General features: G+C 44.4%; 1 protein-coding gene across 1 annotated transcript; it reads left to right on the forward strand.

Annotated features, from left to right (window-relative positions):
• Window positions 1-17,435: 17,435 nt before the first annotated feature.
• On the forward strand, window positions 17,436-27,028 carry GMNN (geminin DNA replication inhibitor). Its single transcript, XM_080805640.1, has 7 exons — window positions 17,436-18,155; window positions 20,196-20,253; window positions 23,425-23,502; window positions 24,134-24,281; window positions 24,895-24,977; window positions 25,220-25,330; window positions 26,619-27,028. Exons 2-7 carry the CDS (start codon window positions 20,203-20,205, stop codon window positions 26,778-26,780), a joined length of 633 nt encoding a protein of 210 aa, XP_080661766.1. The 5' UTR covers window positions 17,436-18,155; window positions 20,196-20,202; the 3' UTR covers window positions 26,781-27,028.
• The last annotated feature ends 775 nt before the right edge of the window (window positions 27,029-27,803 follow it).

A 27,803-nucleotide genomic window follows, 5' to 3' on the forward strand; every position in this document is an offset into this window, starting at 1 on the left:
TCTTCGAACCTCACCGCGGGCTGGTGATTCTAAACAGCGTCACATAAAATACCGCTCCCCACCCCCCCAGAACAATCTTTCACTGGTTAGTTCCAAACAACTGTAGCAGTCACCCTCGGGTTTTCCTAATATATGTATAAACTTGAAATGAGCGCTTCTTATTATTCCTTTGATAACCACTGTCCTCTCCAAGCGGGTATTCAGAGAACCCCCCAGTTACGTGGCTGGCATCCCGCACACCCACTGCAGCCACACATGGCTGGTTTGGAGAGCACGTGTCCAGGGGAATCACGGTTCACTTTGGGTACAGTGCCTGTCTCCAGCCCCTGCCGTATTGTATTTTTGCTTTTAAATACTAAGTTGAGAAAAAAAAAGTGATAGCACAGTAATTATAAATATAGGCGCCTGGGTGGCTCAGTCAGTTAAGCGTCTGCCTTTGGCTCAGGTCATGATCCCGGGTCCTGGGATCGAGTCCTGCATCAGGCTCCCTGCTCAGCGGGGAGCCTGCTTCTCCCTCTGCCTGCCACTCCCCTTGCTTGTGCTCTCTCTCAAAAAAATAAAAATCTTTAAAAAAAAAAAATATATATATATATGTATAAATATAGGTGGAGAGACAGAATTTGAGCAACTTCAACTCTGTCATTTTGGGGGGACTACCTGGAATTTTTATCTGTGTTTCAAACTCAACACTGTCAAACAGTGCAAATGGAGAAGTGTGATAAATGTGTTTGGTAAGTACAAATTTTAGTTCATACTTGCAACATTTTACTGAATTTGAGTAAAATCTTTAAAGCTGACATTTCCTAAAAAAGAAAAATAAATTTGGCCTTTCCTCTTTTTAAATTAATTGATTAAAACTGGAAAGTGACTCATAACCAGTCTGGGGCACCTGGGGGGGCTCAGGTTGAGCGTCCGGCTCTTGGTCTCAGCGTAGGCTACGATCTCAGGTCCTGAGATTCAGCCCCACAGGGCCTCTCACTGGCTGTGGAGACTGCTCAAGATTCTCTCTCTCCCTCTCTGCCCTGCCCTTCCTTTAAAAAAAAAAAAAAAGAACATATCCAGTCGCACCATTTCGTATTTTCCCCCAAATTGTATGTTTTGCATGCAATACAAAAGTATCAAAGTATTACTCCCCCCCCCTTTTTTGTACTGTAATTGTTTTATCAAAAATTTTTTTCTTACTCACATATGTACAAAGTTCAAAGCAGAAAATTTGCACTTTCTGCATTTACTTTCTGGTCATTTTACGATTTGCTTCATTTCATGATTCCTAAAAATAACATTCATTAAAAAAGATCCACTCTAAGTAAACTGGTACATCCAGACAATGGAATATTATTCAGGACTGAGAAGAAATGCGTCATGAAGAGACAGGGAGGAAACTTAAATGTTTATTACTAACTGAAAGAAGCCAATCTGAAAAGGCTACATATTGTTCGCTTCCAACTGAATGACGCTGTGGAAAAGGCCAAACTATGGAGACAGCAAAAGGATGAGTGGTTGCCAGGGGGTGTGGAAAGGGAGTGATGAACAGGCAGGGCACAGAAGACTTTTAGGGCAGTGAAAATATTCTGTATGGTGTGACATACACACATCACAGCCCGTTGGTCCAAACCCGAGAATGTGTGCCACCAAGAGGAAAGCCCCAGGTGAACAAACTATGGACTTTGGGTGGTAAAGATGCACCAAAGTAGCCTCATGAATCGTAACAAACGTATCACTCCCACCCTGGATGCTGACAATGGGGGCTGGGGGCAGAGGGCATTTGGGAAAAGTCTGTACCTGTGGCTCAATTTTGCTGTGAACTCAAAATTGCTCTAAAAAATAAAGTCTTAAAAAAAAAAAAATCCAGAGGTGTCTGGGGCTCATTCTGCCTTCAGCTCAGGTCATGATCTCAGGATCCTGGGATCGAGCCCTGCATCTGGATCTGTGCTCAGGGGGACGTCTGCTTCTCCCTCTCCCTCTGTTCTTTCTCTCTCTCTCAGAAAACAAAACAAAACAAAACAAAACAAAAAACAAAAAAAACTTAAAAAAAAAATCCAGTCTGGGTGTTTAATGAGCCCAGTGCGCCTTTGGGCATCCCCCTACCAGTCCCCCATGTTTGGCTCCCAGGCTCTCCGGCCGCCCCAGCTGCCGCACTGGCTTTCTAGCCTTGTCTGTCCTTCCCTTGCCTCCTGCAGCCTCTCCCTGTGTCCTTGCTCCTCTCTGGCAGCATGTAAACATTCTCAGGCCTCTCCCTGTCTTGTCTTCCCTTCCCTGCCAGATTCCTCTAGAGTTTTCTGTGCTTGCTGGTTCCACAGGTTCACCTGCTCCTCTGTCCTCAAGCCACCGCAGCGTGACCGCTGTACCCATCTCTACGAGCCCGGGCTCGCCTGCTTTCTCCTGCCTCTTGGGTTGCTCTCTTCTTGGTCTGCGTCTTACAAATCGGAGGTCCTCAGACTGAGATCCTGAGATCCTTACATCTCCTGCCCCACAATGTCCCTGAGGGATCTAGTTACCTTCAGAGTGAGGACACCTAGACCCAAAGAAGTGGGAAGATCCAAGGTCACATCGTGTGACAACATTAGGTAGAGGGAGGTGTTTAATCTAAGTCAACTGTGCCAGACTGTGTCGGCGACACGGATCAGAGTAGGATGGTATCCGTCCCCCTCCAACTTTTGCAACCTGCAGAGCCCTTCCCTTCTCACCCCACTCCGCCCCCTCCCCTGCCCCATTCCACTGGGTCCCTGAGCTTCAGGTCTCCGTTTAAAGTGTCCCTTCATCTGAGACGTCTTCCCGGACGACTCTGACCAGCCAGTAGTGGGCCTCACAGCGCCCTCCACTGACTCCCGCGCACGTCTCACCACGCCTCGAGATGCTCACTTGTGTTTTCTTCCCCACTGGGGCCTCCACGTCTAATGGTTGTAAGGTCGTTCCTCTGCTTGAGCGGAGCAGAACAGAGCGAGCCGCGCTACTAGGAGCCACAGCAACGCCTCTGTTTTGGGCGAGGGACGATAAGCTCCTCGAGGCCAGCAGGACTGTGTCTGCAGGAACTGTCGCAGCCATGACACTGAGTGCTACGAGCGTATACGGTCATTACTCTGATAGTGTCTGCTCTTTGAAGAATGAATGGAAACATCACTGAGTGAACCACTTGACTTTATGCTAAATGTTGGAACAGAACTTTGAGAAACGTCCTATTTCTTGGGTAGAGAAAAAATAGAGTAGGAGGGTAAATGTGGAGGTAGGTAAACGGAGGGGCTGACCTCTGGAGGTCCCTACCCGTCCAGTGATTCTGAATTTGGAAGTAGGGTCTATCACCTTTGTCGCTCAAATTCTGAAGAACAGTACTTTGCAGAGATATTAATGAAAGTATAGTTTGTCAGTAGGTGAGAAAATCAATACAGTATTCAGCGTGTCAGAGGCAGGAGCGTTTCTCTTTCAGTTATGTTAGACAGTACTGCCACCTAGTGGGCAACATAAGAATTCTTTCCGGAACTACCTGCCAGGACTACTGAGTAAATGATTGAGAATAAGGTTATTAACATTGTGAAACTGAACCCCAACGGCTCTTTCAGGAAGAATTCTGTTGGCCTGGTATTTGTCGTGACTCAGGAGAGCTGACTGATCTGCTTATCATGAAGTCAATGGAAATTTCTAACACAGAAAGTTCAAGACTTTTTTGAAACTTTTTGTCTTTAAAATACATTCCACTCAGGTACCTGGGTGGCTCAATGGGTTAAGCGACTGCCTTGGGCTCATGTTCTCTGGGTCCTGGGGTCGCGCCCCACATTGGACTCCCTGCTCAGGGTGCTTGCTTTTCTCTCTCCCTCTGCCCCTCCCCACTGCTCATTTTCTCTCAAAAAACAAAACAAAACATTGAGTCCACAGAGTACTGTGCTCAAAATGTAATTGAATTAATTCTTTTCTCTATGTGGTTACGTTACCAACTTAATACACAGGATTGTTTCAGGGTTTGCTTTTGTTCATTCTTTTTCACTTAATTTTTTCCAACATTTTATTATAAAATTTTCAAACAGGTAAGCTGAAAAAGGTTTTACAGGAAGCATCTGTACACCCACTACCTAGAGTCCACCATTAGCATTTTACTCTATTTGCTTCACCACAGTCATCTAAATATCCCCATATATATCCACCTATTTTATGTTTTTGAAGCATTTTTAAAATATTTTATTTATTTGACACAGAGAGAGAGAGAGAGAGAGCACAAGCAGCAGGCAGAGCAGCCGGCATGGGGAGATGGAGAGGGAGAAGCAGGCCCCCCACTGAGCAGAGAGAATTTTTTAAATAAACTGCAGATACTGGCTTATTTCCCTCTAAATGCTTCAATATCCATATCATTAATACAGTTTTTATTTATTTTTTCCATTTGTGAAATATTTACATAGTTCAAGAGTACAGAAATAGATGTTCAAAAGTCTCACTCCTCCCCCGCTCCCCCATTTTTATTATTTTTTTAACATTTTATTTTTATCTGTCAGATAGAGAGAGAGCTCGAGCGCCCAAGCAGAGGGAGTGGCAGGCAGAAGAAGCAGGCTCCCCACTGAGCAATGAGCCCGACGTGGGACTCGAGCCCAGGACCCTGGGATCATGACCTGAGCCAAGGCAGACACCTAACATGACTGAGCCACCCAGGCATCCCTCCCCGCTCCCATTAAATAACCATTTTCCATTTCCATTAGCTCCTGCTTGAGCCTCTCTGTGTTTCTTTTCTATGAAGATGAAAGTACAGACGTATATTCTCATTGCTTTCTTCAATAAAGGTAGAATGCTATGTATATTCTCATTCCACTCTTTTCCTTTAATGGCATATCGTGGGAATTCTCCATTTCAGAGATCTCCCTAATTCTTTGTATGTAACATTGTGCAGATAAACCATAATTTACTCAACGGTTATCAATACAAGGTCAATACTGTTTTATTTAGACTGACAGCTCTTAAATGTGATTTTCCCCATAGGGGTTATTTGTCAATGTCTGCATTTTTTTTTAAGATTTTTTATTTTGGGCCTGCCTGGGTGACTCAGCTGGCTGAGCGTCTGCCTTCAGATCAGGTCATGATCTTGGGGTCCTGGGATTGAGCCCTGAGGTGGGGTCAGCAGGGAGCCTGCTTCTCCTTCTCCCTCTCCCCCCACCTTGTGCTCTCTCTCTCAAATAAAAATATAAAATTTTTAAAGATTTTATTTATTTATTTAACAAAGAGACAGACAGCGAGAGAGGGAAAACAAGCAGGGGGAGAGGGAGAGGGAGAAGCAGGCTTCACGCTAAGCAGGGACCCCGATGCAGGGCTCGATCCCAGGACCCTGGGATCATGACCTGAGCCGAAGGCAGACGCTTAACAACTGAGTCATCCAGGTGCCCCAAAATAAACAAAATCTTAAAAAAAAATAAAGATTTTTTATTTTTATTTTTAAGTAATCTCTATACTCAACACAGGCTAGAACTTACAGCCCCGAGATCAAGAGTCACGCACTCCACAGAGGGAACAGGCGAGGTGCCGCTCAGTGTCTGCATTTCGGTCCCTCACCACTGAGGGGCGCTCCTGGCATCGAGTAGCATATGTCTGCTACGTGCAGCCTGAGATACTCTACTAAGCTAAAACCTATAAAAACGGATGTAATTCTCCAAACAGGTAAACTAGAATTGTTCTCTCACCGCTGCTGGAAGCCTATTCCCAAGAGCTACAGAAACTGGTAAATGTAATACGGTTTATTGACCACGCCTGTTCCTGCACTGGGAAAGCCAGAAGGTCTCCTGCCCTTTTCTAAACTCAAGTCTGGCCATTTCCCTTTGAGCTAGCCCAAGCTTTCCCTCTGTCTCAAAATTTTTATTGCTTTTTTTTTTCCATATAGGCTATTATTTTCATTCATCTTTCATAAGCCTCCCACTTGTTCCTAGTGTCCATGAATAAAATCCTGTACCTCCTGTATTATGTTTACATTTATTTACCCCAAATTTTCTGACAGGTCTGTTACAGGAACACATGTTGTGTGTTCATAAACATATTACCACAGGAGTCAGAACTTCCTGAGACTGGTGAGGTGGGATGTCAAAAGCTGAAATTCTGACCTCATATTCAAAACTCACTCAAAAATTATTCTTTCGGGGCACCTGGCTGGCTCACTCAGAAGGGCATGCAACTCTGGATCTCAGGGTCGAGAGTTTATGCCCCATGTTGGGTGCAGGGATTGCTAAAATAAGTAAATAAATAAACACTGACGGAAGAGGGCAGGATGGTGGGGGAGTAGGAGCCCATAGTTTCGCCGGGTCCCAGGAATTCAGCTGGATCGCTGCCGTGTCATTCTGAACACCTGCGAACTCAACCGCACATGGAAGAGAGAACAGCTTCAACTCTACTAACAGACAAGTGACCACTTTCTGTAAGCGAGGACGTGCAGAGAAGTGAACCGGAGGCCGTAGATGGGAAGATAAATCACGGGGAGGTGGCGGGGGGCTCTGTCAGCCGGCTCCCAGCGGGCGAGAGAGCCGAGGAGCCCAAAATCAGAACTCTTAGAAGTCTGCCCCGGTGAGGGGTATCGCTCAGGGGGCGAAGCTGGGCAGAATCCTGGTTCAGGGTAGTGTCCGGATCCCCAGGGTCACAGGGGGTGCCTGACTGCAGCGGAGCTCCCAGGCAATACAGTGGGGAAGCCGGCTGCGATCAGGGAGCTGAAGAGGGGGCTCTCCGCTCAGGGTTGCCTTAAACCATGATCCCCGGCGTAGAGGGTCCCTGCTCTTCCAGCAGGGACCCCACAGTTGGCAGATCTGGGAGACTCACCTTCCTCCTCTGGGAGGAGCGGCGTGGGAGCACAGGGCAGGAACCTGCTGGGTTTGGAGAAGAGAGATAGAAATGCTCGGTCGCAGGCCGGGTGAGCATGGAGTGTGGCCAGAGACAAGGGAGACGGGAGGGACTGATGGCTTTTCTCTGAGAGTGCACTGAGGAGTGGGGGCCGGAGCTCTCGGCTCCTCTGGACTGGAGACTGGGCGGCCGCCATTTTCATCCCCGTCCTCCAACGCTCTACAGACAGTGCTCAGGGAACAAAAGCTCCCAGCCCAGCCCCTGGCAAGGGCGGTGCAATTCCGCCTCTGCAAAGACACTTGAGAATCACTGCAACGGGTCCCTCCCCCCAGAAGATCAGCGAGAACATCCAGCCAAGGCCAAGTTCACTGATTAATGAGAACTGCGGAACTCCAGAGCTAGGGGAAAGCAACACATAGAATTCATGGCTTTTTCCCCATGATTTTTGTCTTTCCAAGTTAATTTTCAAAAAAATTTTCTCTTGGGACACCTGGGTGGCTCAGTGGGTTAAGCCGCTGCCTTTGGCTCAGGTCATGATCCTGGAGTCCTGGGATCGAGTCCCGCATCGGGCTCCTTGCTCACCAGGGAGCCTGCTTCTCTCTCCACCTCTGCCTGCCTCTCTGCCTGCTTGTGTGCTCTCTCTCTTCCTCTCTGACAAATAAATAAATAAATAAAATCTTTAAAAAAATTTTTTTTCTCTTTTCTTTTCAACCAATTTCTTATCAACTCTTTTATAAAATCTTTTTTAATTTTCATTTTTACAGTTACATTCTATCCCTTCATTGTATTTGATTTTATTTTTGCATATACAAAAGTTTTTCTTTCTTTACAATTTTGGGATGCAGTTTCTTCTAACAGACCAAAATACACCCAAAATCTTTGGCTCTCTTCTATTCATCTGTCTGATCATATTGGTTTTTTTTTCTTTTTTTCTTCTTCCTTTTTTTTGGTTAAAGTCTTTTAATTTTCATCTTTAGAGTTACATCCTACCTTTTCAATGTGTTTAGTTTTATTTTTGCATATATGTAAGTTTTCCTTTCTTTACAATTTTGAAATGTAGGGTGCCTGGGTGGCTCAGTGGATTAAAGCCTCTGCCTTCGGCTCAGGTCATGATCCCAGGGTCCTGGGATTGAGCCTCGCATCGGGCTTTCTGCTCAGTGGGGAGCCTGTTTCCTCCTCTCTCTCTCTGCCTGCCTCTCTGCCTACTTGTGATCTCTGTCTGTCAAAAAAAAAAAAAAAATCTTTTAAAAAAAATTTTGAGATGTAGTTTTCTCTAACAAGCTGACCGAAATACACTCAGGAATTAGTGTATTGCTTTGTTCTAGTCACCTGTCTGTTTATATCCCTTCCCTTTTGTTGTTGTTTTTTTTCCTCTTTTGTTTTTCCTTGTCTTTTAATTTTCATTTTACCATTACAATCTATCCTTTCACTATATTTAATTTTATTTTTGTATATATATGTATTCTTCTCTATTGGAACTATTATCCTTCTCACATGGAACTATTCTCCAGAATAGATCACATGCTGGATCACAAATCAGGTCTCATCCAGTACCAAAAGACTGAGATCATTCCCTGCATATTTTCGGACCATGATGCTTTGGAACTGGAACTCAATCATGAGAGGAAATTTGGAAAGAACTCAAATACATGGAGGCTAAAGAGCATCCTTCTAGAGAATGAATGGGTCAACCAGGAAATTAAGGAAGAATTTAAAAAATTTATGGAAACAAATGAAAATGAAAACACAACTGTTCAAAACCTTTGCAATGCAGCAAAGGCGGTCCTAAAAGGGAAGTGTATAGCAATACAACCCCTTCTCAAGAAACAACAAGGGCCTCAAATTCACAACCTAACCTTACACTATAGGAGCTGGAAAAAGAATAGCAAATAAAGCCTACACCCAGGAGGAGAAGAGAAATAACAAACATCAGAGCAGAAATCAATGAAATAGAAATCAAAAGGACAGTAGAACAGATCAACAAAACTAGGCACTAGTTCTTTGAAAAAATTAGTAAGATAGATAACCCCCTGGCCAGACTTACCAAAAATAAAAGAGAAAGGACCCAAATAAATAAAATCATGGATGAAAGTGGAGAGATCATGACCAACACCAAGAAAATACAATTATAAGAACATATTTATGAGCAACTATATGCTAACAAATTTGACAATCTGGAAGAAATGGACACATTCCTAGGGACATATAAACTACCAAAACTGAAATGGTAATAGAAATGGAAATAGAAATGGAAATAGAAAACCTGAACAGACCCATCACCAGCAAGGAAATCAAAGCAGTAAACAAAAATGTCCTAACAAACAAGAGCCCAGGGCCAGATGGCTACCCAAGGGAATTCTTCCAAATATTTTTAAAAAGAGGAATACCTGTTCTTCTGAAACTGTTTCAAAAAATAGAAATGGAAGGAAAACTTCCAAACTCTTTCTATGAGGTCAGCATTACCTTGATCCCAAAACTAGACCAACACCCCACCAAAAAGAAGAATTACAGACCAATATCCCTGATGAACATGAATGCAAAAATTCTCACCAAAATACTAGCCAAGAGGATCCAACAGTACATTAAAAGGATTATTCACCACGACCAAGCGGATTTATTCCTGGGCTGTAATAGTGGTTCAACATCTGCAAATCAATCAATGTGATATAATACATTAACAAAAGAAAGAACAAGGGACGCCTGGGTGGCTCAGTTGCTTAAGCAGCTGCCTTCGGCTCAGGTCATGATCCCAGCGTCCTGGGATCGAGTCCCACATCGGGCTCCTTGCTCGGCGGGGAGCCTGCTTCTCCCTCTGCCTCTGCCTACCACTCTGTCTGCCTGTGCTTGATCGCTCTCTCTATCTAACAAATAAATTAATTAAAAAAATTTAAAAAAAAAAAAAAAAGAAAGAACAAGAACCACATGATCCTCTCAATAGATGCTGAAAAAGCATTTGACAAAGTACAGCATCCTTTCTTGATCAAAACTCTTCACAGTGTAGGGATAGAGGGTACCTACCTCAACACCATCAAAGCCATCTATGAAAAACCCACGGCAGATATCATTCTCAATGTGGGAAAACCTGAGAGCTTTTCCCCTAAGGTCAGGAACATGGCAGGGCTATTCACTATCACCACTGCTATTCAACATAGTACTAGAAGTTCTAGCCACAGCAATCAGACAACAAAAGGAGATAAAAGACATCTGAATCAGCAAAGAAGTTAAACGCTCACTCTCCACAGATGACATGATACTCTATGTGGAAAGTCCAAAAGACCTCAGCCCCAAATTGCTAGAACTCATACAGGAATTCAGCAAAATGGCAGGATATAAAATCGATGCACAGAAATCAGTTGCATCCCTATACACTAACAATGAGCAAGAAGAAAGAAAAATTAAGAAATCAATCTTATTTATAGCTGTTCCCAAAACCATAAGATACCTAGGAATAAACCTAACCAAAGAGGAAAAGGATCTGTACTCAGAAAACTATGGAACACTCATGAAAGATATTCAGGAAGGCACAAAGAAATGGAAAAGTGTTCCATGCTCATGAATTGGAAGAACAAATATTGTGAAAATGTCTATGCTACCTAGAGCAATCTACACACTCAGTGTAATCCCTATCAAAATGCCATCAACTTTTTTCACAGAGCTGGAACAAAGAATCCTAAAATTTGTATGGAACCAGAAAAGACCCCGAATAGCCAAAGCATTCTCAAGAAAGAAAAGCAAAGCCTAGTGGCATCACAGTTCCGGACTTCAAGCTCTATTTCAAAGCTATAATCGTCAAGACAGTATGGTACTGACACAAAAACAGACACACAGCTCAATGAACAGAACAGAAAACCCAGAAATGGATCCTCAGCTCTATGGTCAACTAATCTTCAACAAAGCAGGAAAGAATGTCCAGTGGAAAAAAAGACAGTCCCTTCAATAAATGGTGTCAGGAAAATTGGACAGCCACATGCAGAAGAATGAAACTGAACCACTATCTTACACCATACACAAAGACAGACTCAAAATGGAGGAAAGACCTAAGTATGAGACAGGAATCCATCAAACCCTAGAGGAGAACACAGGCAGCAACCTCCTCCACCTTGGCCGCAGCAGCTTCTTGCTAGACACGTCTCCAAAGGCAAGGGAAACAAAGGCAAAAATGAACTACTGGGATTTCATCAAGATAGAAAGCTTTTGCACCACAAAGGAAACAGTCAACAAAACCAAAAGACAACCGACAGAACGGGAGAAGATATTTGCAAATGTCTTATCAGATAAAGGACTAGTATCCAAAATCTATAAAGAACTTATCAAACTCAACACCCCAAACCAAAAAAATTCAGTCAAGAAATGGGCAAAGGCATGAAGAGACATTTCTCCAAAGAAGACATAAAACAGTCAACAGACACATGAAAAACTGCTGCTCATCATGTGGCGTCAGGGAAATACAAATCAAAACCACAATGAGATCCCACCTCACACCAGTCAGAATGGCTGAAATTAACAAGTCAAGAAACTACCGATGTTGGCAAGGATGTGGAGAGAGGGGAACCCTCATACACTGTTGGTGGGAATGCAAACTGGTGTAACCATTCTGGGAAACAGTATGGAGGTTCCTCAAAAAGTTGAAAATAGAGCTAACCTTTGACCCAGCAATCACACTACCGGGTATTTACCCCAAAGATACAAATGTAGTGATCTGAAGGGGTACACTCACCCCAATGCTCATAACAGCAATGTCCACAGTAGCCAAACTATGGAAAGCGCCCAGATGTCCATCGACAGATGAATGGATAAATAAGATGTCGTATAGGGTGTCTGAGTGGCTCAGGTCTTCCTTTGGCTCAGGTCATGATCCCAGGATTGAGTCCCGTATCAGGCTTCTTGCTCAGTGGTCTGCTTCTCCCTCTGACCTCCCCCACCCCATGTTTTCTCTCTTTCTCTCAAATAAATAAATAAAATCTTAAAAAAAAAAAAAAAAGAAGAAGATGTGGTATAGATATACAATGGAATACTACTCAGCTGTCAAAAAATGAAATCTTCCCATTTTCAATAATGTAGATGGAATTAGAGGGTATTATGCTAAGTAAAATAAGTTAGAGAAGGATAATTATCAAATGATCTCACTGATACGTGGAATTTAAGAAACAAAACAGAGGAGCATAGGGGAAGAGAGAAAAAAAATAAAACAAGATGAAATCAGAGAGGGAGACAAACTATAAGATTTTAATCATAGGGAAACAAACTGAGGGTTGCTGGAGGGGAGGGGGGCTGGGATATGGGGGATGGGGTAACTGGGAGATGGGCATTAAGGAGGGCGTGTGATGTAATGAGCACTGGGTATTATATAAGATGGATGAATCACTGACCTCTACCTCTGAAACCAATCATACGTTATATGTTAATTTTAGAAAAGAAATAATCATAACAATTAAAAAATAAATATTACAGCGAAAAAAACTAAAAAATATGTATTCCTTTCATTAAGAACAAGACGAACAGATTTTCAAGGAAAAGGGTTTTTCTCCTCTTGAGAGCCTTTTCAAACTTTTTGATAGTAAGCTCTGTGCCCAGCGTGGGGCTAGAACTTGGGACCTTAGGATTGAGAGCCACACGAGAGCCCTTTTAAAATGTAGGAACCGCTTAGCTCTGCTTCTAATGCAATAGAGTTGAAATGACACGAGCACAAAAAAGGAAAAGCGCACACATATGGCCGGACTGCTCGGGTACTTGCTCCAAACAGTCCTGGTGCGTGTGCCGGGTATTCCCGCTTTGACGTGAGGAGCAAGCCGTTGAGTAGGGCAGACTGGGAAAGCTGAACGCCTTCTGTTATGGGTTAAACTGTGTGTCCCACCCCCCCCCCAGAGGCTGAAGTCCTAACTCACAGTATCTCACAACGTGACCCTATTTGAAGATAGGGTCTTTACAGAGGCAATCAAGCGAACACCATAGGGTACAGCCTGTCTCACTCCGTTTGGGCTATTATGGCAAAAATACCAGAGAATGGGTGACTTAAACAATAAACACTGATTTCTCACAGTTCAGGAGGCTGGGAAGTCCAAGATCAAGGTGCCTGCAGGCGGTGTCTGGGGGGGGCCTGCTTTCTGGTGCTTCTCGGCCACTTTTCACTGTGTCCTTACACGGTGGAAGGACTGAGGGAGCTCCTTGGGGTCTCTTTCATAAGGGTTGATTCCGCTTATAACTACTGCCCAAAGGCCCCCACTTCCCCATAGTATCAGGTCGGGGATTAGGCTTCAAAACTTTAGAGGGACACGAAATTCAGCCTATAGCAGATCCTAACCCAGTATGACTGATGTCCTTACAAACGGGGAAATTTGGACACAGAGACCCATGCCGGGGGAGGAGGATGGGAGGAAGAGTAGGAAGAAGGCAACCATCTCCGATGCCAGGAGACAGGCTTGGAACGGATCCTCCCTTTATAGACCTCACAAGGAACCAACATCTGCCACTGGAGAACAGAGCCGCGGGCTGGACACAACGCTTCACGGTTTTTGATTCCTTTGAAACTAGTAAGACAAAAGGCATAATTCGCTTACTCCTTCATAGATGTCCTACCAACCCGTCAGCTGAGCATGGGCTGTAGGGTACTTCCAGGCCTTCCCAGTCCAAAGGGAACGCCAAGGACACCCAGTCCAAAGGGAACACCAAAGCAAGGCTTTCTTTCCCATTGTGATGCTTAATTTTAGGTCAACTTGACTGAGCCATGGGGTGTCCCGATATTTGGTCAAACACTATTCTGGGTGTTTCTCTGAGGGTGTTTTTGGATGAGACTAATGTTTAAATAAGTAAACCGAGTAAAGCAAATAGTCTTCTGCAATGTGAGTGGGCCTCACTCAGTCAAACGAAAGACTGACCCTCCCCCAACCCCATGCCCTCAATCCCCTCTTCCCCTCAATGAGAGCGAATTCTCCTGCCCGGCGGCTGAACTGAGACACAGGCTCTACGGCAGCTTCAGGCCTTCAGAGTCAAACCGGGACACTGGCCCTGCAGATTTGCACTTGCCAGCTGACATAACCACGTGGGCAAATTCCTCAAATCTGTATCTATCCGATTGGTTTTGTTTCTCTTGAACAAATACCTAATACACCCGTCCCCACCTTGTAGCCAGCAGGTCATTCTCATCACATAAGCTGACACAACAAGTTAACTTCTGTAAAATTAACTCTGTGAATTTTGCAAAAATTTTCTCCATGCCCAAATCCTTTCAGACATGGCCTGGGTTTAAAAAAATAAAATATAAATAAATATCAAAGGAAAGAGAGATTAATAAGAAAATTTCTGCTTTGAATGCACTTGTTTTGAAAAGGGAACAATGACAGCCCATTGGAAATTTAGGCAGTTTCTTTACACAAACGACAACCCGCTGACTCAGATATGTCTTTTGTAAATAACGAACTTTTCAGGATCAATATTTGTTCTGAAAAGTGAAAATTTAAAAACCCTTTGAAAACACAAAGACACTGGGGTGCCTGGCTGGCTCAGGAGGAAAAGCATGCAATGTCTGATTTGGGGCCCTTGAGTTTGAGCCCCATGTTGGGTGTAGAGATTGCTTAAATAAAATGAAAGAGAGAAAGTGAGAAAGAAAGAAGCTTTAAAAAAATTTTTAAAAATAAAATACAGGGCGCCTGGGTGGCTCAGTGAGTTAGAGCCTCTGCCTTCAGCTCAGGTCATGATCCCAGAGTCCTGGGATTGAGTCCCACATCGGGCTCTCTGCTCAGCAGCGAGCCTGCTTCCCTTCCTCTCTCTCTGCCTGCCTCTCCGCCTACCTGTGATCTCTGTCTGTCAAATTAAATAAAATCTTGAAAAAAACATAAGATAAAATACAAACACAGTAAGAAGAAAAATTATATATAATGGCTTAACTACAAGGTGTATGTTCATCGTGGACCGCATTTACTATGTGTTTTCTCATTTCCTTGGTCCTTTACAATCACCTGTTTACTGCCTTTTATCTTAAAGCTGATTTGTCATCATTAAAACTAGTATGTGTCTCAAGTTATTATTAAAATGTTACCTTAAAAACAAAAACACTAGGGTACCTGTTTGGCTCAGTTGGTAGAAGATGAGACTCTTGATCTCCCGGTTGTGAGTTCAATCAAGCCCCACGTCGGGCGTAGAGCCTATTTAGAAAAATTAAAAAATTAAAAAATAAAAACTCAAATTCTGATAAACTGCTTGAATCTGAATTTCTTTTCTGCCCTCTTTTCAACTTTGTGCCCATTTCAGGTAACCTAAAATGTAAATACAACTATTTGTATATAATCCAGAGTAGAGGAATTGAATCACTCTACAAATGATCCTATATGAGCTTTTTAAAAAAATGTAATAACTTGTTATGTGTCCCCGAGGACAGCTTTCAGAAAAATAGGGATTATCATGTAATAGCAATTTCTGAACTCTGTCTGAAAACAATGGCAATTTAGTTAAGCCTTAATAAATGATAGATTTTAGGGGCGCCTGGGTGGCTCAGTGGCTTAAAGCTTCTGCCTTCGGCTCGGGTCATGATCCCGGGGTCCTGGGATCGAGCCCCACATCGGGCTCTCTGCTCAGCGGGGAGCCTGCTTCCACTTCTCTCTCTCTCTGCCTGCCTCTCTGCCTACTTATGATCTCTGTCTGTCAAATAAATAAATAAAATCTTTTAAAAAAAATAAAATAAATGATAGATTTTAAAAAGGTACATGTCATCTTGGTTGGACTTATTGCCTTTCAGTAATGTTTTAATTTTTCGTTGTTCTTTATACCATGTTAGATGACTTGGTTTTGTTTTTTCTACTACAGTACATTATTGTGCTTCTTTCCCTCATTCTCTTCCCACAAACTGATTATAAATGTTCTTAGGCAAGATACGAACAAACAGCTCTATAATGCATAGCAAGAAAGTCCGTGCTCGGCTAGAAGTGGCTCATAGAAAGATTACAGAAAAACATCCATGATTTCTTTTTAAACTTGTGCAGCGTAACATTGCCATCAACTGAAGGATTATACATGACCCAATGTTACTGCATATTCTTAATTCGTTCAATACCCCTGGTTTCCTGAGTGCCCATAAGACTACAGGATATTTGGATGTCTAGAGCCAAATTCTGATGAGACGACAACTGCTTGTCCCTTTTTCCCAGATCCCTACAAAACTGTTTTCCCTATAAATTTGTTTTTCAAAAACAGTATTAAAGCGTACATGGTAGAGACATTCCCAGTAGTTCCAGGGTTTGAGGATCTTCTGCTTCTGGACAGAGGAATATTTTCAGAACCTCCCTCTTTCCTTTTGTGGATTTCGAGTCAGAAGATCTGAAGTCTCAGTCTGTCAATGGCTAGTGGTCTGAGATCTTGGGCTTGTAATTTAGCCTCTCAGTTTTGTCGAGAAGGGAGTAGAAAACATCTACCTGTAGGGCTACTAAGGAAATTTCATGGGATAACGTATGGTGTGGTATTTTAGCACAGTCATGTCTCACTGAAATACAATGTGAGAAACAAACGTGAGCCACATCTATCATGAATTTTTTTTTTCAGGTAGCCGTATTTTAAAAAGTAAAAGGAAACCAGTGAAATGAATTTTAACAACACTTGCATTTAACTCAGTGTATCCAAAGTATCATTTCAACATGTGATCAATACAATTATGGAAATGGTTGACATTCTTCTTTTTGCACTAAATCTTTGAAATCCAGTGTATATGTTACATTACAGCATATTTCAATGAACACTAACCCCATCTCAAGTACTCAGTAAGTCACCGTCACTAGTGGCCACCGAACTGGAGAGGGCAGGTACAGATCTGAGTCACATTAAGTAGTTGATCATCTAGCAGGCAAAGCAAAAAGGATCTAACCTAAGCTGGTAAAATGGGTGTTTCAGACTCTGGGAGCTTCATGATTTTTCCTAAAGTAGGCATCATCTCCTCTGGTATGTTGAATTGGAAGAAAAAAGTCAAACAATACTGAAATGTTTAAAGCAAGATCTTCCCCACGCCATTCCAAAACTAAGCACTATTAGCAACTATAGGTAACACTGGGGTAAGTGGGGTTTGTGATACTTCTGGAAAATCACCAATTCCCTTATTGCTCCTTAGTTTTTAGCTCCGTGACCTCATGATTCTACCTCGTTGGTTTGCTCACCATTTTCACATGGAAGAGGTTTGTCTTTCCCAGCTTTTTAGTTCTGTTAAGGAAACTACGTTATGAACTTTGCCTTATACCCTACCTAGTACGGGCTACCTGAATAGGACTTTTATATACGTACCCATTTTGGATCTTTTCAAGGATTCCTTCGTACCCTGCGGCTGAATGAAGAAACCGGAGGTCCGAGTGACTGTTTTGACGGGCTGGTGTCTCGAAACCAAACGACACTGCGCTTGCACTTGGCACCGGTCATCAGAATTCCCACCTTGGAAATCCGGTCTACTGATAGTTTTCCAGTCATCGGGTTGTTTCTTTTATGAATTTAGATTTTACGCGTTTCGCCCCAACAAAGCCAGGACCACGGGACTGCGCTCTGCACATTGTGAGGTCCGGGGGGGGGGGAGAGACACCGGTGAGAGGCAGCAGGCGGGCAGGTGGGCGCGCAGGGGAGACAGCTCGGGAAGCTAAGGACTGGGAAGACAGGCTCGCGCTACGGTCCGTGTACACAAAGGACCAGACTCCGGCGACTCCAAACGTCCTGCCCGCAGCGGAGCTGAGGATTCTGCGGAGTCAAGAGAAAGCAAGGCTAGGGGCGTTCGCAGGGGACCCCGCTCCTTGAAACTGCGGTGAGTGCTGTGCTCCCGGCGCCAGCGCAGTGCCGGGTGCTTGCCGGGCGCTCGGGCAGCGGCTGCAGGTGCGAGCCTCGGCCGAGGCAGGCCCGCGGGGCTCCCCCCGCACCGCAGCGCCCTCGGGACCCGGGACACAGTCGGGGGTCCGCCCAACCACCGCTCCGCCGCAGGTACGTCGGGGGCTTTTTACACAACAGTTTGTTCTCCCCGACTTGGCGTCTCCTGGGAGAACGCGCCCCGCCCTCTGCCCTCTCAAAGGGCAGGGACAGAAGAGAGCACCGCACGGAGGAGAGAATCCGACGAAAGGTCAGAGGGCCGCGACCTCCCCGCAGGCAGACACGCCCGGACGTCCCCGCCCCACTCCGCGCAGCGCCTACCGCGCAGGCGCGGGAGGAGGCGGGGCCGAAGGGGCGGGGCGGGAGGCGATTGGCGGGATCCGTTGGGCGGCCCCCTGGTCACGTGGCCGTCGCGCCAGGCGAGCGCAGTCCGCAAGCTTTCCCGGCCGCCGTGGACCGTGAGCGAGGTGCTCCCGCCGTAACGACCTGCGTCGGCTGCGAGGATTGAGCGCTCCCGTCCGATAAGCGTGAGGGAGGTGGGTCCGCGGGGGCCGCCCTCGGGACGGCTGCCGAGCCGCGGCCGGGGTTGGGGTGGACGTTGCGGGGAGCGCGGGCGAGGCAGGGCCCCGCGGACGAGGGGTTGCCCCATTGGCTGGGTCGGTTTTGGCGCGCTCTCCCGTCCGCGCTCCCGATTGGCTGGCGGGCGCGTCCCGGACTCGTGCGCGGCGGCGGGAGCCCGCTGACCCCCGGCGGACCCCAGGCCTGGGAGGGAGCTCCGGCCCGCGGCCTCGGGGGGTGGCTGTGCCCGGCTGTCCGGGTGAGGGGGAACCTCCGGGCCTCCAGCGGGCCGGGGTCCGAGGGGTCCGCAGCCTGGGCCCCGGGGGGAAGGTCGCTGGGTCCTGCGTCGCCCGTTGAAAACGACCCGGGGCTGGCGACCCTGGTGTCTCCCGTTCGTCTGCGTTCCCTGGGGACCCGGCCCTGTGCGGAGAGGGAAGGTGCAGGGCTGCCGACCGGAGTATGATAAACCGACGAAAGACGACCCTCGGTCGGGGCTGGCGCCGGTTTGGGCCGTGACACTTAGGGAACTCGCTGTACATCGCAGTTCGGGACGCAGCCGGGCGAGGGGAGAAGTTTCACGAAGCAGCCCTTGCGCCTCGCATGCTCTGCGCTCGGTGTTTTCTCATCTCTTCAGTTCCATTTTTCTAAATACTGTTCGTGACCCAAGTAAACGATTTGGGGATCCCGGACTGCGACCTGCAGTTTGAGAAAACATTGCTCAGTTCAGTGGGTTACCCCGCCAGCATTTGCTTAACAGGAGATAGAAGGGAAAATAGGGTGCATCGTACCGTTAGGGTTTTTTTGGTTAACTAAAGCTTTCTCGGCTGTGCTTGTGCTAAGGTACCGTATAAATGCATGAACAGAAGGTGAGTCATAGTCCCGAGTTTGGAAGTCGCTGCACCCAGTAAAGGTGTGATCTACAGCCATGAGGGAGGTGGGTTTGGCAGGCGCAGACCTGTCTGGGAGGTTCGGAGTTTGGGTTTGCAGCGAGTCTGGCCCTGTGGTCTGGTTAACCACATTACTTAATTCCTTTATCTTCTGCTCGCTCTGCCTTGCTTCCCGCCCTCAGTTCACAGTGATGGTTAAACATTCCCGACCAATGAGAATACATAATCTCATCAGATTGGATATTAAATCACTACTGACGTATTGCTGGTTATCAGAGCCAGTTTTGTTATAGCTTAAAACTGCCTTTGAAATGGCAACGTTAGGGGCGCCTGGGTGGCTCAGTGGGTTAAAGCCTCTGCCTTCGGCTTAGGTCACGGTCCCAGGGTGCTGCGATAAAGACCTGCGTTGGACTCTCTGCTCAGCGGGGAGCCTGCTTCCCCCTCTCTTTGTCTCTGCCTGACTTTCTGCCCGTCTGTAATCTCTGTCAAATAAATAAATAAAATCTTAAAAAAAAAAAAAAACCACAGCAAAGTTAGGGTGCTATTCTTTAAAAAAAAAAAAAAGATTTTATTTATTCATTTGAGAGACTGTGCAAACAGGGGGAGCAGCAAGCGGGGTGGGGGGGTGTAGACCCCCTGCTGAGCAGGAGCCCATCATGGGGCTGGATCCCAGAACCCTGAGATCATACCCTAAGTCAAAGGCAGACGCTGAACTGACTGAGCCCCACAGGTGCCCCTAGAATGTTATTCTTTAGGACAGACTTGAATATACCCACGTACCTGGTGACCATTTCTCAGATTTTTTTGAACCCTGTTTAATCCAGGACCCCACAATGTTTAGAATACTGAATTTTCCTGTTGTGACAAGGCGTTTCCAACCAGAATTACCGTGTGTGTGTGTGTGTGTGTGTGTGTGTTGAGTATAGATAGTAAGAGTCACTGACTTTAGTCAACTGTAGTCATTGATAGGGCTGAGTGTGGGTACAGTGAGAGAAGATAGTAGTTCTACTGTACAGTAGTAATGATTTCTATGATTGTAAATACTTACAACAGAAGAATCTAAACTCCACCTTCAGGTGCAAACCGCTTTCTGGTCATGATATAAATTACTATTTTTTTGTACTTTACCAGGTGCATAATGAATCCGATTATGAAGCAGAAACAGGAGGGAAGCAAAGAGAATGTAAAGGTATGTGATAGAATCACCGTCATTTGTTAGAGGGGGCACGTGGTTTAGAAGCATTTTGACGTAATTTAACAAAATTTAATCTGGCCGTCGTTTCTATAAACTTTGAAGTGCCGAACTTTTGGGCCAGAGGACAGGTAACAGTAGAAAACTTTAAAAAAATTAATTATGGTTGAACAGTGAGTTTTGTGATCCCATCACATGTGATCTCTTTCCATTTGTTTAGGTCTTTAATTTCTTTCAACAATGTTTTGGTAGTTTTCAGAGTATTGAGTTTTATACTCCTTTTGTTTAATTTTTTCTTAAGTATTTTATTTTTAATGCTACTGTAGATAGAGTTGTTTCATGAATTAAATTTTCTGTGTGTTCATTGCTAGTATATGGAAAACAGTTGATTTTTGCATTTTGAGTTTGATCTTAAATCCTGTATCTTGCTGAACTTGTTTATTAGATCTGGTAGTTTGTTTTAGAGATTCCTTAGGATTCTCTGTAAATAAGATTGTGGTTGCTTCCTTTCCACTCCTCCATTTTATAAAATGACTTTATGAAAATCCTCTGTATCTTGAGAATTGGTGTCTTTGTCCACAGAGACACGTTCTGCATCATAATGCACATGTGACCAGAGAACATCATACTTATTCCCATCGAACCCGCTTGTTTGCTGTGCTTCTTGAATCCCATTATGATGCCATCACTGGAAATCATTATTTGTATAATAATAAGAACGGAGTTTAATTTTGAATTTGTAACTTTGACTGACTTTGGTCTTAAACTTCTAAGTGAGTTTACAACTTAATGAGGTTCTGCCACACAATTTAGAGGGTGAGGGAATGAGACCACATCTTCAGGAAAACTATCATTTTGCAGATTTAAATAGAGTAAATAAAAGTGATAAGTGATAGCAGATGCTTTCTGATAGATGGCTTGCCTTGCCTTGCCTTCGTGTCCTTACATTGTTTTTCTTAAATAACACTCTGCATTGATAATTTGAGTCCATCCCTTTCCATTTAGGATGATAATATCTTCCCACTGATCTTTGTGTGTGTGCTTAGACTTTTTGTTAGGAAAATTTTCAAATATTCAAAAATAGTCAATAGTACAGTAATCTCAACTTCCCAATTTTCAACAGTTAAAAGTATATGGCTAATCTTGTTTCATCTCCATTTGTCATTCACTCCTCCTTAAGCTGCCTAATTAATTTGAGACAGATCCCACACAGTTTATATCATTTCAGCAGATCCTTATATCTAAAGAAAAATCTAATGTTTACTTAGCTAGCTAGTTTACTTAGCTATCTTGGATATAAAAGGACTGGGTTCCGTGTGGTTCTTGATTTAACCTCCAAAACTGTGCTGTTGGGTGAATTATTTAGCATCCCAGCCTCAATTTATGTCTCTGTAAAAGAAGGAAATGGGACTAAAACCAGATCTGAAAGAGTGAATTATAGGAGTTTATGGATTTTTACCAATTATGCAAAATTCCGTGTGAGTACTGCTCTTGTGTTCATCTTTTTATTTTTTGTTTTTTTTGGAGATTCAGACAGAGAGCGAGAGAAGGGAATCCTCTATGGTTTTCTAAAAAGATTAAGACCCATTAATATCTAAGAACCTGAACGTCTTGGGGTGCCTGGGTGGCTCAGTGGGTTAAAGCCTCTGCCTTCGGCTCAGGTCATGATCTCAGGGTCCTGGGATCGAGCCCCACATCGGGCTCTCTGCTCAGAGGGGAGCCTGCTTCCTCCTCTCTCTCTGCCTGGCTCTCTGCCTACTTGTGATCTCTGTCAAATAAATAAATAAAATCTTAAAAAAAAAAAAAAAAGAACCTGAACGTCTTGGCTCTAAGAAGTTTGTTTTTCCAGTGCATGATCTATATAAAGAAAATGATAATAGCCATATTCCATCGTGGGGGCTGGGTGCTTCAAGCTTACATGCATAAAAGTTAATCTTGAAAATGGTCATTTCTGTGTGTGGCAGTGATTTATCTGGCTTCTGTGGCCATTATTTGGCAACAAGCATTTAAATGAATTAACACCTCCTATTCTTGAGGGTCCAGAGTTCCGTTTTTCTTCTGGTTGTCTGGAGGCTATTGACTGATCTATAATCTAAATTACATCTTTAATGTTGTTGTAATGTTTGTTCTCGGAGTAGTTGGCATTTGTTCTTCAGGTCAGCAGTGAGATCATAATCGGCAGGAGAAACTGTCCCGTGGGAAAGGTGAGCTCTCGTGCTGGAAGTGCAGCTGGGAGCCGTAACTTTCTCACGCTGCTTCGGTGTCATGTTCTTGCTGCCCTTGTTTGAGTGTTCACCATTGTTTGCCGTCCCGTGGCGGCAGGATAACTAATGATTTTTTGCAGAAAGAGAGCGCGCTTTCAGATCAGGAAAGGAAGGCTGTGTTTTTTCCAGAACAGTAGTGTGGGCCAATTCACAGTATTCTGGTGTGCCCCTGGCCCTGACTTTGTGGCTGTCTGGGTAGGAATGGGCTTGAAACGAGATGGCTTCTGCAGTCAGGTGAAGATGGGGTGTGTGGTCCCCTTGGATGTGCATTTGCTTCTGTGTAAGGTGTGTTCTTGAAAATTGTATTCCTTTGGTGACTACATATACTGTGTGTTAGGGGATAGTCACTATTTAAAGGAAGTCTGAGGTGAATCTTTTTGAGTAGGGAAAGAAATATTTTGCGGTGTAAATAACCTTTTCCCCCAGTTTACCCCTTTTGTGGGTTTCTACCATATAGATGTTATGATGTCTAGTAAGTTTCTATTTCTTTGTGGCAGATCTTTTTAAGAGGGAATGCAAATATTCCTGTTGGACTTCGGTTTCATCACATATGGTCTGAAGTATTAGAGCTTAGAAATTTTGTTATATTTTTTAACTAGCTACAGTTAGTTGACAAGATGACTGTAATACAGCATGTATTGATTGAAATGTAAGGAGAAAGCTACTTGTGTCAGGTTTAGGTAATGTGACCCATTAGGATTTCTTTAACCCTTTATTATAATATTAGGGAACTAACAAGTTTGCTAGTTAAGAAAACCAATATATTGCTCATGTATAATATTACATGGCAGACCAAACACTAGTATTCTTAGTTTTTCCTATCTCCTAAATTATAGTAGGAATAAGAGAGTAATAACCCATTTGGCAACTCAGTAACCAGATAATAAATTATGTTTACTTGTAGAATAGTCCTGTGCCAAGAAGAACGCTGAAGATGATTCAGCCTTCTGCAGCTGGATCCCTTGTTGGAAGAGAAAATGAGGTATGTGTTACTGGGCTAGAGTGGGGTACAGATGATACTGACTTGACATTAAAGACTCTTCCAAGATTTCCTTGATTGGAGATTCCTAAATCATTGAAGCTTGGAAATAGTTCAAGAATAACAATTGTGTGTTCCTCACAGAAACGGTTTTTGTATTGATGGTTCAGTTTAGGAAGTTCAGAATCGGTACGAAGACCTGCAGTAGCACTGGGATGATGTAGGAAGTTACGGATGAGCCTGTAGGAGTACTGTGTGATGTTTTGGGAATAAAATGTTAGATTCCTTCATTTACCCCGTCTGTAAAGGAGAAAATCACAGTTGAGGGTGTCTAGACTTTTGCAGGTTTGAAAATACCGCCTTTCTGTGGTACTCAGTTATTGAAACAATAAAAATGATTTCAGCTAAGCTTTAGACCTAAGGCCAATCTAAGATAGTTGCTATAAACAAAATTCCTAAAAAATAACTACAGTTTTGGTGGTAGAGTTCTCAATTTGTGTGATTTTTTTAAAAGATCCAAAAATGCCAGAGATATATGACTGCTCTGTTTTTAATATATACATGACAAAACCACCCAGCTGTCTCGTTCATTAGATCAAAATAGATGAGATTGATTTATGTATTTTCATTATAGTTGGTTAAAGGCTTGTCCAAAAGGAAACACTGGAACGACCAGTTAACATCTAAGGCTACCAGCTCTGGAGTTGTTACTGTCCCAGAACACAGTGAAAATAAAAATTTTAGTGAAGTTACTCAAGAAGCATTTGATCTTATGATTGCAGGTATGAAAAATATGCCACTTTTATCTTAAATTTCTTAGTTATAATCACTTAATAAATTGTTAACGTTAATTTAGTATTTAAACATTAAATAAAATAATCATTTATTATACTGTTCTGAACTCTGCCCACAGCCTCTTAATATGGAGACACTATTAAATACCTTACTCAAATGTTTGATAACTTAAAATTTCTTACGGTTTTAAGTATACTGTGAATTTGGACAGGCTTTACCTATCAGTAAGATCCAAATATGGATGAAATATTAAAGAAAAAGATCGTGATTAATACGACAGCTCTGGTGTTACATAGCCTTAAGTGTCACAAGACTTGGAAATCGTCTTTTCCGAAGAAAAGTATCTAGAGAGTGAATTTGGAGAAAGGAATTTGCACAGAGCGGAAACCGAAGGGAGCCAGCAGAAACACGGCTGAGCTCGAGGGAGCCGCCACGCACACTAGGTCTAATCGGGATGGCAGTGGGAGTCAACAGAGGAAGCTGGCGACGTTCTATAAGCATTGTGGGAATATTTTTTAGTAGAAAAATTATTGGGTTTTTACAGCAGCATATAATAGTAATTATTTTCAGGGTTTACCTAAAAACGTTAATTTATTTTAGAAAATCCATCCTCTCAATATTGGAAAGAAGTGGCAGAAAAACGGAGGAAGGCTCTCTATGAAGCGCTTAAGGAAAATGAGAAAGTATGTACTGAGTGCGGCCCGTGGCGGGTTTTAACGCTCCGCGGCTACTGTCCTGCCTGGCGTGGCGGGGTGGCGGGATGTGAGCGCGCTTGGCTGTTGGTCCGGGCACGGTCTGACTAGAAGGCGGCTCCGTTGTTGGGAACTTTGTGTAAATGTGTCTCTCGGGGACTTGGAGGCGCGTTAATCTGGCTTGTAGCTCGGCAGACGGGTGGAACCCTGAACTTTGTTTGTGTCTCGTCCAGCTTCATAAAGAAATTGAACAGAAGGACAGTGAAATCGCCCGCCTGAGGAGGGAGAACGAGGAGCTGGCCGAGGTCGCCGAGCACGTGCAGTACATGGCGGAGGTGATGGAGGTGGGCACTTGGCGCTCCCCGATCCCGGGCCTCTGGTTCTCATCACTTGGGGCAGCGGTGCAGTCAGTCAGCGCGTGGGCTCCGCCGTCAGACTTCCTGCGTGTGAGGCTTAGCTCCCCGTCTAGCACCGTGACGTCTGCTAAGTCAGGCCGAGTCTCTACGGTCCCGGCTTTGGGGAGGCGTGTGCGCCTCGCGGGCTCGTCGGGAGACTAAGGAGTTACGACGAGGAAAGTGCAGAAAAATCCCTGCCCCTAAGAAGGGCCCACTGACCGTTAGATATCACTATAATCGTGAGGCAAAAGGACAGCGCTTTTCTTGCAGAAATATGAAAAGGGATTTACTTATATATGGAAAATTTTTCTCTTTCAGTTGACAAGTTTTTACACAGGTTTTAATTTAACTTGAACGCCAGTGTGACATTACTGTCACTTATAAAACGGTTAATTGGTGTACTGCATAAGGTTGGTGGTCCTACCTGACTTTTTAATTTGGAAGAAGCTAGTGTATTTATAAGAATTAGCCTGCAGGGGTGGGGGACTCAGCGGGTTGAGTGTGGCTCAATGGGTTGGCTCAGTGGGTTGAACGTCCGACTCTTGGTTTCAGCTGAAGTCATGACATCAGGGTCTTGAGAGCAAGCTCCGAGTTGGGCTCCAAACTTAGCAAGGAGTCGGCCAGAGCTTTTCTCTCTCCTTCTCCCTCTGCCCCTCCTCCTGCACACTCCATCCTGTCCCGTCTCTCTCCCTCTCTCAAATAAATCTTCAAAGGAAAACAAAGAATTAGACTGATAACTATTACTTTACAGTCTTGGACTAAACAATAGGTCTTAAACTTACTCATGTTCGCAAAAAATCATCTTGCTGATAGGAAGAAAGCTTTCAAATAAAAGCTTTTCTCGTACTGAATTGCTTACGTTTTAAGCCACGCCAGAGTTCTGTTCCACGTTTTCATTTGGAAGTGCCGTGACAGCTCTCCTAACTGCCGTGTGAGTGTTGGTCCCCCGCAGACTGGAAGTCAGAGAACCTGGGTAGCTTGCGAGGCCCTGACTCGAGTGGTCTGCGAAGGCACGTCGTGCTTTGAAACGAACACACCCTTAGTGCTGTGACTTTGCTGAAACGGGGTCTAGCGTGGTGGGGACTTGGCTAGAACGCTTGACTGTCAGTGAATTTAACGGACAGCTATTACGAGAAGCACCTCGTCAGGACAGCAAGGGCCGGTGCCGCCAGCACACTGCTAGTGGACTCGGCCTGCACGGTGTTTACAGTAAATTGTTGGTTTATTCTTTCAAAAGCGACTGCACGAGGAGCCTCTGGGTGACTTCGCATCACCAAATAGTCAGGAGTGTGACTCGGAAGAGGAAACCGGTGAGGACTCGGCTGCGGAAGGCCCGGATGTTGGTCCCTGCGCCGAAGAGGCGGTGTCTTCCTCCACAGATGCCAGGCCCGGTGTGTGAAAGTCACGCGTGCCTCACACCTGAGAGACGCGCTGCCGGAGTTTCCCTCCGCGGGCGTTCTTGGTACCAGAGCAACGCCTGGACCGCGGAGGGGGAGTCAGACCTCCTTGTTGGAATCCTGGGGCCCCCGCTGTATTAAAATACAAATACTATGTATTTTTAATCTATGATGTTTTATGTAAATAGCATTTTCTCAGTGGTCAGACGTGACTTGTGTGTATGATAAATAAACTTCAGTCTCTTGTTGAGCATTGTGCGTATCTGGGAGGAATGAAGTATAACCAGGCTATAGAAAGTGCGTCTTTTTCTTTCTTTTGCTCTGTTATCTTGGAGGAAACAAGAAGAAAATTAATTTATCTTTTTTTTTTTTTTTTTTTAAGTAGGCTCCACACCCAATATGGGGCTCAAACTCATGACCCCAAGATCAAGAGTCGCTTGCTCTACCGACTGAGCCAGCCAGGTGCCCCCGAATTTATCTCAAGACTGAGATGGCTGAGTTTTTACTCCCAAGTCTGGTTGTACGTCAGGCTCATTGTAGGGACTACTGAGTTCCAGATGCTTTTACCGCGTACTTCTGATCGTGGAGTGGGAGAATCTAGGATCAGAAGCTCCCCGTATGGATCCAAGTAGCCAGGAATAGGACCAGTTGGCTGGAATAATCAGACTCTTCTCAGATGTTTACAGTGGTTGGGGGTGGGGGATTGTTCTCTAGAGAAGTGGGGGCAGGGGAGCGTCCACTTGGATGCAGGGATGTATTGTGGATGTGGATGGGAGGTGAAGCTTTCTGTTCACGTGTTTCACATACGGTAGAGCATAGAGCGTGTATACTGAGGAAGAAGCAGCAAGAGGATGTATTAATTAGGGATTTCCCATATGTACTGTTTCAAATGAAGAAAAGGACAAAGGAAATTGTTTACTAAGTACATCGCATTGGGACGTAACGTGTTCTGTGAGAAGCACTCAAGTGTGTTTTGTATAGATTGGCAGTAAAGAGCTTTGTCAGGCTTTAAAGGATTCCTTTAG

This window comes from Martes martes (genome assembly GCF_963455335.1).
Source record: "Martes martes genome assembly, chromosome: 6".
Lineage (NCBI taxonomy): Eukaryota > Metazoa > Chordata > Mammalia > Carnivora > Mustelidae > Martes > Martes martes.

Bases quoted from the DNA above. Each gene is read 5' to 3' on its own strand.
- GMNN (XM_080805640.1), top strand. From the start codon at position 20,203: ATGAATCCGATTATGAAGCAGAAACAGGAGGGAAGCAAAGAGAATGTA. The intron at 24,282-24,894 runs GTATGAAAAATA...AATTTATTTTAG, and splicing joins ATTTGATCTTATGATTGCAG to AAAATCCATCCTCTCAATAT. The intron at 24,978-25,219 runs GTATGTACTGAG...TGTCTCGTCCAG, and splicing joins CGCTTAAGGAAAATGAGAAA to CTTCATAAAGAAATTGAACA.